Raw genomic sequence first — 12389 nt, forward strand, 5'->3', positions numbered from 1 at the left:
GTCAACACCCACGGCACACGCACGGGCAAGATGGGTTGTTTGGGATTGAGAAGGTTGCTTGGAAAGAAGCCAACGCACGAAAAACATGTTCAGCCAGCAAACACGGCGGTTGCAAACGGGGCAGTTGGTCCTCGGCCAGCTCAACAAGATCGGTCTGTGAAGGCAACCGATGCTTCTCTCAGCAAGGAAACACCGGCCCGTGATGAATCGCTCTGGGACCAGGCGTATAAGAATCTCGATCCAGGCTTGGTTGAAGAATATGAAGAATTATTGGCGAAACAAAGACAGGAGATTAGTGAGTTTCTCTTACTTTTCCTGGGTACTGAATACTAACAAGGAAAGATGATAATTCTTGCAAGAATGGAACCAACCGCCAACAAGACTTGGACATCATCATCAATCACGGGCTTCATCAGGCAGAAAATCAAAGGACGGGTGTTCAGGAAGGCTTGGCCCAAGCTGCAAGCTGGGTTTTGTCCGTGAAAGACTTCATTGGAGAAGCGGTCAAGGCATCGCCAGAAGCGTCGTTGGCATGGGCAGGGGTCTGCATTGTCCTGCCATTGCTGACGAACCCCCAGAGTGCGGCACAGGCCAACAAGAGTGGATTTACGTATGTCAACGGTCGCATTCGCTATTATGTCGAACTGGAGCGGATTTTGTGGTCAACTTCCAGCCGGAGCTCGGATCATACGGGACTGAAAGAACAATTCAATGCCAACATTGTCAAGTTGTACGAGGAAATCCTGCACTTTGAGGTCAAGAGCGTTCTGCGCTTCCATCGCAGCTGGCAGCGAAACTCCGCTGGTGACATCTTCCGACCGAAAGATTGGAACGGCATGGTTTCCTCGATCAAAGATCTCGAAAAGTTGGTCCAGCAAGATGCTGCCACCATTAGCACCGAGGTATCCCGACGGCATCTAAACGAAGTGGAACAAAGTACTCGCCACAATTTTGAGTCAATGCAAAAGCTTCTTCCATTGGCACAACGGCACCTTGAAGTGGATATGGAGGCTCTCAACCTCCAACGCCAGATGCATGAGGAAGCATTGTCGGACAAGGAACAAAAATGTAGGCAGCTTTTCCGCCTGGCCAGAAACGAGGAGGACTCTTCCTATGAATTGTACAAGAGCCGAGTTGACGATCGACTCGAGGGCACCTGCGAATGGTTTCTAGAACAGCCCCATTTTAACCAGTGGCTGGACAATGATAGAGGGCTTTTGATCGTTTCAGCAGATCCTGGTTGTGGCAAGTCTGTTCTTGCCAAGCATCTCATCGACAATGTGTTGCCCCAGTGCAATCCATCCGCCACGATATGCTACTTTTTCTTCAAAGATGGAGACCAGAATACACAGAAGCAAGCTATCTGCGCATTGCTGCATCAGATCTTTACGAACAAGCCTGACTTGATCAAGCTTGCAATGAACGTAATCGATGACAACGGGCAGGAAACCGTCAACGTGGTTACTAAGCTCTGGGATATCTTTTCCCGGGTCATCAAGGACCCTGCTATGGGACAAACAATATTTGTGTTGGATGCGCTAGATGAATGCAAGGATTCCGAATTAGTTGGCCTGACAGACAACATCAAGTCCACTCAAAACGATGGTGGAACCAGAGCTAGGTTCTTCCTGACCAGCCGACCGTACGAGAACGTCATATCGGAATTCCAAGAGCTCATTGATCATTCTCCCCATATTTACATACCGGGCGAAAATGAATCTGACAAGATTGGCCAAGAAGTGAACATCGTCATCAAGCATCGTGTTGAGCGCCTGGCTCGAAAGAAGCGTCTCTCTGACTTCATCCAGAGCTACTTGGAAGAGCGACTACTTCAAATGGAGCACCGGACATACCTCTGGGTCCATCTTGTTTTTGAATACTTCGAAACACATAGCTTTCAAAAAGTCCAAAAAGGGATTGACAAGGTTTTCATCGATAAGCTCCCCAAGGACGTCAACGATTCATATTGCAAGATCCTTAGTAAGTCTGAGGACATGGACATGGCACGAAAGGCCTTTTGCATTATGCTGGCTGCATCCCGCCCCTTGACATTGACGGAGATGAACATTGCTGTTAATCTAGATCTTGACTCAGATGAGCTGGATCTAGAATCGGATGAAGACTTTCAGGCCTCGTTGCGAAGCTGGTGCGGTTTACTTCTGACAGTGAATAATAAGAAGGTGTTTTTCCTACACCAAACAGCACGAGAATTCCTGGCGCAGAAAGAAGGCTTTGGTCGCTGCAGCGAACGTGGCCCAATCGATCCAAAGGAGGCACACGGCGTCCTTGCAATCAGCTGCATCACATATATCGACAAGTTTATGCCACGGGCTCATCAGACCAATTCAGCTGAAGATCTAACTTCGATTGATAAAAATCGAGACTTCTCCAAATATTCTGCTGACGAGTGGTCTTCCCATATCTGGGCTGCAGCACTGGAAGATGACCAGAACCTGGAGCCAATCCTCACCAGAATCTGTGATCCAAAATCCGATGTCTTTGACTCTTGGTACAGGGCTGATTCCCCGGCCTTACTCTGGTTCCGGCTGGTTGAAACCCGCAATACATTGTGGATGGCCGCCAAACTCGGCCTGACTTCCGTAGTTAAGAGAATTCTTCACAACGAGGAGATCGAAGACGCTTCGATGTTTCTTTTGGGAGAAAGGATTTCTCACGTCGCTGCATCCTGTCGTAATGTCGAGGTCCTAAATCTCCTGCTTGACTGTGGAAAACTAGACTGGAATATGAAGGACAATCTTGGTTTGGGTGATACTCCGTTGTTCCACGCCATACGCTCAAATCATGTAGCAAGCGTGCGATGCTTGCTTGATAGTGGCAAAGTTGATGTCCGCGACAAATGCAGAGGAGTTACACCGTTGATCTACGCATTGGAATCCTCAAGCGACGAGATGGTCGAAATGCTTGTTCATACCGAAGGTATCGATGTGAATGGATTCTGGAGGGGTTACAACGCGCTCGCAATGGCAGTGTACCATAGAAGATATAATATGGTGAAGCTACTGCTTGATATGGAGGCGGTAGAGACGATCCCATCATCCTTGGAAAGCAAAACACCACTGGTTGTGGCGGTCATACAAAATGACGAGGCCATGGTCAAGCTGTTACTGGATTCTGGAAGGATAGACCTGAATCAGCAGTGTGAGCTAGGCGGTACCACAGGCACAGCTTTGAAGTTTGCCCGATCGAGGGAGTTCACTAGAATGGTGGAATTGCTCGTTGAGGCTGGCGCGGTTGAATAGATGTAATGCCTGACTTTGAGATATAGTCACCCGTCTGAAGCTCGTGGTCTAAAATCATGTACCTACGCCAAAAGTGTCCGCTTTTATCTCTCCTCCACCTTTCCATCCAAGGATGGCAATAGATATAAATATATAAAGGGCCCAAGAAAATGTTGTTATAATGTAGATTTCGATCTCACTGCCGAGTAAAAATTACTTAGTTAAATCTGTTCCTTTTGAAACATCTACACTAGAATATCAAGTAGAAGCGGAAACAAATGAAGAAAAGAAAAATATGAAAGAATTAAGCCCTAATCAACATATTAGTAATTCAACTCAATACAACGATATGCTGCAATCCGGTCATGTCTCTGAACACTGCTTGCCATCACAAACAAGTAACTAGTTAGTTATTAACTGCGGCCGGTTTAGTCAGTCCGTTTGTTGTCCTCTAGTTAGTAGTTAAATCAAATGCTTCTTCGTATATCAATCAGCCATTCCTATTTTTATAGCAATCTATCCTGTACCTAAAATAACCCAACGACAATCTAGACCTAGTATGAACCCGAAATCGCAACGAAAGCAATCGCTACCTCTTATCTAAATCAAGAAAAGCCTTTCCCACAAGAGAGCATAAAACCGCCAGAGAACTATAAGAAGAAAAAGAATAAAGAAAAAGAAAAAAGCAATGAAAGGAAGGGATAAAAAGGAAAAATCAAAACGCCCCTTTAGATGCATGCTATCATGACCATATCCCCACCCCCCACCATGAGCAGTCATGACTCGTCGTGACAATGCAAAAACCGAAATCGTGGAAAAAAACCACATGCTCATTATCCATCAAATTCATGAAACGTGTCTCATACCAGTCGTTGGCAACCCAATTCTTCAACCTCCAGAACGATATGGCAGGCACCTGGGTAAGCGACACATTGACCCCTGAAGATGATGACTACGCCTGAGAGTCTGTGTGGTTCAGGCCCCTGGCGTGAGGCCTGGAAGACATGATGGCGGTGTCAGAGGGGGTGTCATTGAATGCCCGTGCCTGCAAAACTGTATCATTCCGGGCGCGAATTGGGACCTTGCTGCCAATATCAGTGGCGTTCTCGGATTTCTGAGTGTCCCTGGCCACAACCCCGAACTTGCCACTAACATCGCTGGCATTGTGATGCTCGGAAACAAGGGCATCCTTAAGCTCCCGAGTCTGCACAGCTGTCTCGTTCAGGCTACGAGCCAAAACTTCGGAAGTGGTGTTACTGCGAGCGGCCATTGCATGCTTTTCGGTGCTGTTGGTAGGAGCATCCTCCTCAAACATCGCACGTCGGCTCAGGGTGCTGTTGGTCGGGGTATCCTCAAACATCGCACGTCGGCTCAGGGTGCTGTTACTAGCATCATCGAGGATTCCACGTCGGCTCGCGGTACTGTTAGTTGGGGCATCCTCCTCAAACATCGCACGTCGGCTCAGGGTGCTGTTGGTAGCATCGTCGAGGAGTCCACGTCGGCTGGCAGTGCTGTTGGTAGGGGCATCCTCCTCAAACATCGCACGACGGCTCAGTGCACTTGCGCTGCTGTTGGTGTCGCGGCGACCCAGCGGAGCACCACCCACGTTAGGCCCGGCATTCCAAGGTGAGGGAGAAGCGCCAGGCACGGAAGCTGGTGTGGACGAGGGGAACTCAGTAACGGTGATAGTGGTAGGCGGCGCCGGAGGGTTAGTCGCAGTGATGGTCTCAACAACGGGAGTAGTAGGACCCGCAACATTCACGACTTTGTAGGGACCTTCTTCTCTACGCTCGACGGTGTCATTTCCACGAGCATTGAGGACAGGCACCGCATGGGCAGAGAGGGAGAGAGCAAGGAAGAGAGCAGCAGTATGCATGGTGCTGCCGGTGCAATATGGAAAGGTCTGTAGATGCTGAATGTAAGGGAAGACCAGGACAGATATAACACAGAAGCAGAGAAACGAAGTAGTCTATCAGGAAAAACAAGGATTATAAGAAGATTAGAATTCTTAGTATAAGAGTCTTTTGATTAGACCGAGTGATTTGAAACTGGAGCAATAGTAACAACCGACGAGACAAGGGCTCAATTTATGATTTGGATTCACCAGCAACACAGCACACACACACACCGACCAACCAGGCTATGAACACAATAAAAATTGGCGCCTAGAAAAAATAAATTAAGAAAATCAGTGACAAGCAAGCAAGATCTACACGGGTGCGGCAGATGTATATGCCATCATACACGGCACGAAGCCCCATCGTCGGGGAGAAAAAAAAAAGGTGCAGGCTGGCGCATCATGATACTGTCAAAGGAGGCTGGGATGGGATGGATGGAGTCTGTTTCTGCCAGCCACGTTGGTTTCTGGTGGGCAGAAGGGCACTAGAACAACGGATCGCCGTTTTCCCAGCGGCAAAGACCCTGTGAGTTAATTGATTTCTTTTGTGCCAATTATATCTTCGACAGGCAGCATGATTTAGATGGCCAATGGATGAAGATAATGAAAGGAAAAAACTACTTTTTATTTTTCTTACTAAATATACTAAATGTCGCGCCAAAAAATAAGAAAATGGCACTAAACGTGCTAATTAAAGCTGGAAATCCCGTGACCTGACCGGGCCCTCTTTTGCTGTCAAATCCAAAGTGGCTGGGGAGAGGATCCACTTTTCTCTAATCTACATCCTCGCTGATCCCCTCACAGCCCAGTCCAGGTTCATCTCAGACTGTCTCATTGCCCTTGTTACGACGTACTCACTACATCCTGCTTGGATCAGACAATGTCTAAAGTCTGGACCGTAGATCCCCATCACGTCTACGTCATGCTCCGAATTTCTAACCTCCAGCAGAGCTTACCGGAGCATTAACACGGCGGCGGTGTGAGCGCCACTTATCCCCCGTTTACACCTTATCTCGACAGCAGAAACACAGAATGTGTGGTACAGAATAACAGTAACGATAATGACCAAACGCTAAAGAGGCATCATACCTTTTCCTCCCTCATCTTTACTCCCTTTTAGGCATGGCACCGCAACAGGGATAGCTAATAAAGCAGGATCAGCATTTTGCCATGGGCATATCATATCACATCACATCACAGCGCATCACAGCCCCAGCTCAGGCAGGGTCCTCGGGATCTCCTTCCCCGTGTTCTCTCAGATCTAGATGCCAACTCAGGTTTCGAAGTTGCCTGCATCTCCTACGGCACCTCCGGATGCATAGGGGAGAAGCATACACTCTACGACGGACACAATGATATCTGGGGTGTTACGCGTCGAGCCGTTGTCTATTTACCTGTATAGGTAAGTGCTGCTCCTACCATGGTAAGTATCTGGTAGTGGGATTCGGGATTCTGTTCATGGATTCTATCCATATCTACAGCTATCCATCCAAATTCACTCGCGCCATGAGTTCCAGCCATTCAGGTGTTACTAAGTATATCGTATCTTAGTGGCTCACTGCTCAACCCAATAAAATCCCTTTATTTAGCACGCACCCTCTCGAGGTTCGGTGATCAACCATGCAAGCGCCCACGGTCCCCCGTGTCGATCCCAAGGAACAGCTCAACGCATCTGGCTGCGGTGTGACCGAGTTAGCGGCTAAAAAAGCCACAGCCATGGGGGAACATGATGTTGGTTCGTGGCCAGCGGTTATCTCATGCACGGTGGGCCGCGTAATAATATCTCCGGCCGCGGCGTTGCAAGTAGATATACTCCGATATGCCTTGAGGGATTTTACTCCGTCGTAGGTAGTATAGATATATATTTGTAGATCGTATGATTGCTTCTTCTAGATACTATATGAGAAAAAGCAGCCATTTTAGTGAGTTTCAAAGGTAAGTCACATATCAGTAGGATAAAAATCTGGTCAAATCATTCCAGAACTACTTCACAGCCAGAGAAAGCAAAGCAATATATACCCTAACCAACGCAAAGAGTAAACTATAGTAATACTACAACATCACGAACTAAATCCAAACTAGATAGTACTACTAACTTTCCTCTCACCCACACCTACAGGGATAACCCCAGAGATGTCTACATTAAAGAAAGCATACCCACCTAGAACCTAACTAACATCCCATCACTCAAGCTTACCTTACGCTATACCTATACTTCCTAAACATCCCATCCTCCTGACTCGCACCGCAGAGTAATACATAGAGAAAGAACAATGAAAGATTACGCCATCAATCCCCGTACATGAACCCTCCCCCTCCTCCCCTCAGGAACTATTGAACTATAGTAGCAATATCAAACATGAACCGAGATGACGCAATCCATCCAGAAGATTCCGGAACGTAAGTAAGTAATCTCCAGGAGAATATTTGAATGGGTGATACGTACACCCTGTTGTTCGTCGAGAAAGATAAGATTTGGGAGTCAATGCTACTAATGATACATTGTAGATGAGACGTCATCATCTGCAATTACTCACCAGATTGGCGTGTAGCTGGTACCATCAGATGGAGATTTTATGTGGCATGGTACTTTACTTACTTTGCCCCCTATAATTTTTAGGCATTTCAGTTATGGTCCAAGCTAGGAACATATTAAGAGCGTATAGTAGCTAGCTAGCTAGTAGGATTATTGTGTGATTGCAATATACCGGTCGTTGTGATATGCCTACGCATGTGTCTTTAGTTAGTCCTGGTGGGGTTTGTTCGATGAGTTTCGGTGTTTTCCGTATGGTTGGGGTTAGTTACATCATCTTATGCTATACTAACAGTATTGGCATTCTCCACGGCATAACATACTACATATACCTTAGGTATATGTGCCTGGTCTTGCATTTAAACGTCATACTATACATGCCTTAAGAGAGTAGTATCAGTAGTTACTGAGAGGCGCACATGCTGCCCTACGAGCCTCAGGCAGGGCTTCAAGATGCTGCTGGCTGATCGACGGACCCTGCATGCATGTATGATACTCCTCAGACATAAGAGTCTACGTAATACATTTAGCGGTCGAACAGTTATTTTTTTGGTCCTTCGATTATGACCGATATGTTCTTCGTCTCTACAATCAGACCATACCGATTTCTCTAAACCTCACGACAATGCCAAATCCTCAACCCGAACCAGGCCACATCCCATCCCCGCCGCAGCCCACCCGGCGCACACGCGATTCGGGTTCCACGAGAGCGCAGTGACGTGGGTTTCTTCATCAAAAATCGTAATCACCGCCGTCCCGTTAATCAGTCTCGGGTCACCGACCAGATTACGCAGCAAGCTGGTGTGTTCGGCGCGGTAGCCGTCGTGAAACCGACTAGTGCCTGTGCCTGTGCCTGAGCCACGCGCCCACTCATGCTGGAACCAGGTCTGCTGCCATTGTTTCTCCTTGGCGTGCATCATTCGTCGGAGAGGATTCGTGGCTTGCACGGTGCCGCCGGTGCAGCCGACGAGGAGGCTTGGGTGCCAGAAGCTGCAGGGTCCGAGGGCGGAGACCATGCTCGGGAGACGAGCCACGGCGGTGGAGGTGAAGAAGCGGCGGATGGCGAGGAGGCGCAGAAAGTCGTTTTCGTCGCCCGAGACGAAGGAGTGCAGGAGCGGGGAGTAGGTGAGGTGAGCGGTGCCTACGCGCATGCGGTTTGCGCTGACGCTGTCTTTTTGGGGGTCGATGATGGAGGTGAGTCGGCTTTCGCCGTCCATGGAGGTGGTGCTGATGAGATAGGGATGGGTTGGGTAGGCGGAGGCGAGGTTGAGGATCCACGTCGAGTGGAGTTGCTGGTAGAAGTACGGGATGGGATTGGAGGGGGAGGATGGCGATGAGACGATGCTCCAGATGGCGACGAATCCGTTGGCACAGCCTACGGCGATGTCGCTGGGAGAGAGCCAAGTTACAGAGGTGCATACGGTCGAATGTGGTTTTGCTTCGAAGACGGGGGTTTGCAGTTTGTCTGAACAGTTAGTTTGCGCCTTGGGCTTTGCTTTGGTAGTTGGACGTACAGTATTCAGTCTGGTTAGGGTCACGACTCAGTTTGACGTCGATGACCCTCACCCGGCCGTCTCCCCATATGCCTGCCAGTAGGCCGACGTTCTTCTGTGCGTCTTTGTCGTCTTCGTTCCGCGGGGCTCGAGGCATTGGGCACCAGGCCATTCGCCTCAGATCTCCCCAGTCGGTACACAGCGCGAGGCGTAATCGCGGCTTGGAGGTCATATCGGTTGTCTTGGTCAATGACGCGGCTTCTTCGGCCTTGAACTCCCAAAGCTGCAGGGCAGACGGATAAGGCGCTGAGGGTCTGAATGCTGGAGCCGCCTGGTCTTTGTACGGATCTGGATACTGCTCTTTTTGGTCTGGTAGGATTGGAGCCACGACAGACAGATACTGCGTGAGGCCAGTTTGATTTGGCACCCAAGCCAAACACTGGACTTTGTTCCCTAAATTAAGGAGCCAACCCTCTCGCTTCTTTTTCTTTCGCTCAGACTGTTTTGTCTTAGCTTGCTTCCCCTGTTTCTGAGCTGTAGAAGCATCATCATCCCATGCCTCGCCGAAATCAAGCACATCATGCTGGGCTAGGGAAAAGACCTTCTGGTTATTGACCGGGCCAGCGAGCACGGTATGTGGTCCCCTGGAACGAGGAAAGTAGACCGAGCGAGCGTCATTCTCCTTGAGCTTCTGTATGCGCTGCCTCTTCCTAAACGGTGCACCCACATCCTTACTATAGTACCAGTCCCACGCACGGGAGCTTTCCCGTTTCATGTCCTCGGCCTCCAAGCCGAATGAATTCCCATATCCATAATCCGGCAAATCATGCGACTCGTTCAAAGTCTCGCGCGTCGGAAACGTAGAGTCGACCCCCTTATACCAGCGATCCCGCGCACTTATAATAGAAAGTATATCCCTCTCATCCGTGCCGAATGTAACGCGCAGATGAACCGCCTTTCCAACATGCTCAAGGGGGTTCCACGATCCGCGCGAATGCGTCTCCTCCCCGGGAACAGCAAGACTCCCATCCGGACGGCGTTTCTTAACACTGCTGCTGGGCTTTGGCGTAGCGGCAGCAGCGGGCTTCTTCCGCTGACGACGACTGCCCCCGTCAACTTCTGAGGCCGACGCATCGTCGTCTTCCTCTGCATCTTCATCTTCATTCTCAAGGACCATTTCCACGTCATTGTCATTATACTCATCATCATCATCGTCGTCGTCATCAGCTCCGTTGGCATCGTCCATGGCAAAGTCTTCGTCCGAGGAACCCTCATCCGCGACAGCTTGTTTCGCCTTTCCCTTGCCCTTTTTGCGCTGCGGAGTTTCGGAGGTGGAGGGACCCTCTCCTTCGTCGCTAAGACCGGCCGCTTCGAAAGGGTCATGGACATATTTTGTCCTGGCGCTAGAGGCGCGATTGGATCTGCGGGGACGAGGCATTGTGAATTGGGCAGAGTGCGGAGTACTAAATGCGATTTCCTAGAGGGTCAGAATAGATGTTCGTCGCATTGCGCATGAGCTGCGGTAGGCGGGTTGATTTGTTGGCTGCTGGCGGGCAATCGCTGCGCTAGCTATCGGGCATGCTGTAGACGGATTATAACTTTGCGATTGAGAGACTGAAGCATGGATTAGCGGGGGAGATTCAAGAAAAAGAACGATAAGTGAAATGAAGAATGATGGATGGAGCTATGCTGTTTTCCTGTTCCGGGCAAGTGGGCTTGGCGGTACCTGTAAATACGCATTACGCCCCACTAATGTGATACCAGCATCATTCAGTCAGATTATAAGATGAATCTTATAGGACTATAAGTCGGCATTGGATTGATTAATAGCGTGCTGTATATAAGGAGCATACCTTCTAGCTGCTAGTATTACTCATCAATCCTGTTTCTCATGTGGCTACTATCTAATGACCTCCGTATCAGCCTGTCCACACTAAAAGACCCCGCTCATGCAAGCAGTGGGCCGGCAGTAGTTGCGCATCTCTTGAACCACAATCCATCGCAGCTAGCAGCAATGCTTTGACAACCTTCTACCTACCATCTATCTAACAAGGAACTACCCTCCAATCCCTTCTCCACTCACACACTATAACGCATCTACAAGCACAACCAACCAACCAACATGTCTCACCCCGGCATCCTCCACCACTACGTACATCCCCTCCATCCCTCCAAATCTATACCCATCTAACCACCACCACTCCAGGCCCCCCGCCTCGTCGCCTTCGAATTCACCCCTCCCAACAGCACCCCCAGTACCAACGCCCTCCTCTTCATCGGCGGTCTAACCGACGGCCTCCTCACAGTCCCCTACGTCCCAACCCTCGCCTCCGCCCTCTCCACCACTACCCCCAACAACAAGAACACATGGAGCGTCTTCAACGTCCTCCTCACAACCTCCTACCAAGGCTGGGGCGTGAACAGTCTCGACCGCGACATCGAAGACCTCGCCCAATGTATAACCTACATCCGGAAGCTCAAAGGCCCTGAATCCAAGATCGTCATAATGGGCCACTCGACCGGCTCCCAAGACGTGCTTCACTACCTCTCAGCCCCGAACCCAATTCCACACAACCCCGCTGTCAACGGACTCCAATACCTCACCAGACCCCCCGTCGATGGCGCAATCATGCAAGCGCCCGTTTCGGACCGCGAGGGAATGCACATCACCATCACTACGGCTGAGGCGCGAGGTGCGTACGAACAGCTGGTTGGATTGGCAAAGGCTGCTGTGGTTGAGGATCCAAGGGCGATCTTGCCGTTGAACTTGACGAGTTTGGTGGGATTGGATGCGGAGACGCCGGTCAATGCGTGGCGGTTCTTGAGTTTGGCGAGTCCTGAGAGTCCTGAGAATCCGAGCCAGGATGATTTGTTTAGTGCGGATTTGGGGGATGAGAAGCTTCGTCAGACGTTTGGGGTTGTGGGGGAGAGGGGTTTGTTGGGAGGAAGGCTTATGGCGCTGTACTCGGGGGCGGATGAGTATAGGAAGCCTGGGTTGGATGTGGAGGGGTTGATGAAGAGGTGGCAGAAGGTGACGGATGAGGGGGCTGGAGAGGTGAAATGGGATGCGGAGGGAAGTGCGGTGATTGAGGGGGCAAGTCATAATGTGCAGGATGTTGGACAAGAGGAATTGGTGGAGAGAGTGAGGGGGTATTTGGCTAGACTTTAACCCCATACAACCACTACCTATAAGTCATATATAGATAGACAGCAGACAAACACCACAT

The 12389-nt window shown here is 49.8% G+C and overlaps 4 protein-coding genes across 4 annotated transcripts; 2 read left to right on the forward strand and 2 right to left on the reverse strand.

Annotated features, from left to right (window-relative positions):
• Positions 1 to 30: 30 nt before the first annotated feature.
• On the forward strand, positions 31 to 3260 carry AKAW2_70368S (uncharacterized protein; the record flags this gene model as incomplete). Its single annotated transcript, XM_041682941.1, has 2 exons — positions 31 to 295; positions 343 to 3260. The coding sequence occupies 2 exons, from the start codon at positions 31 to 33 to the stop codon at positions 3258 to 3260; spliced, it is 3183 nt and encodes a 1060-aa protein (XP_041547252.1).
• A 931-nt stretch (positions 3261 to 4191) lies between these two features.
• Positions 4192 to 5115, reverse strand: AKAW2_70369A (uncharacterized protein; the record flags this gene model as incomplete). Its single annotated transcript, XM_041682942.1, has 1 exon — positions 4192 to 5115. One exon carries the CDS (start codon positions 5113 to 5115, stop codon positions 4192 to 4194), a length of 924 nt encoding a protein of 307 aa, XP_041547253.1.
• Positions 5116 to 8286: 3171 nt separating this feature from the next.
• AKAW2_70370A (transcription factor TFIIIC subunit TFC6) lies at positions 8287 to 10600 on the reverse strand (the record flags this gene model as incomplete). Its single annotated transcript, XM_041682943.1, has 2 exons — positions 8287 to 9134; positions 9184 to 10600. 2 exons carry the CDS (start codon positions 10598 to 10600, stop codon positions 8287 to 8289), a joined length of 2265 nt encoding a protein of 754 aa, XP_041547254.1.
• A 684-nt stretch (positions 10601 to 11284) lies between these two features.
• Positions 11285 to 12331, forward strand: AKAW2_70371S (uncharacterized protein; the record flags this gene model as incomplete). Its single annotated transcript, XM_041682945.1, has 2 exons — positions 11285 to 11314; positions 11369 to 12331. 2 exons carry the CDS (start codon positions 11285 to 11287, stop codon positions 12329 to 12331), a joined length of 993 nt encoding a protein of 330 aa, XP_041547255.1.
• Between the last annotated feature and the right edge of the window lie 58 nt (positions 12332 to 12389).

Source organism: Aspergillus luchuensis, chromosome 7, assembly GCF_016861625.1.
Source record: "Aspergillus luchuensis IFO 4308 DNA, chromosome 7, nearly complete sequence".
Lineage (NCBI taxonomy): Eukaryota > Fungi > Ascomycota > Eurotiomycetes > Eurotiales > Aspergillaceae > Aspergillus > Aspergillus luchuensis.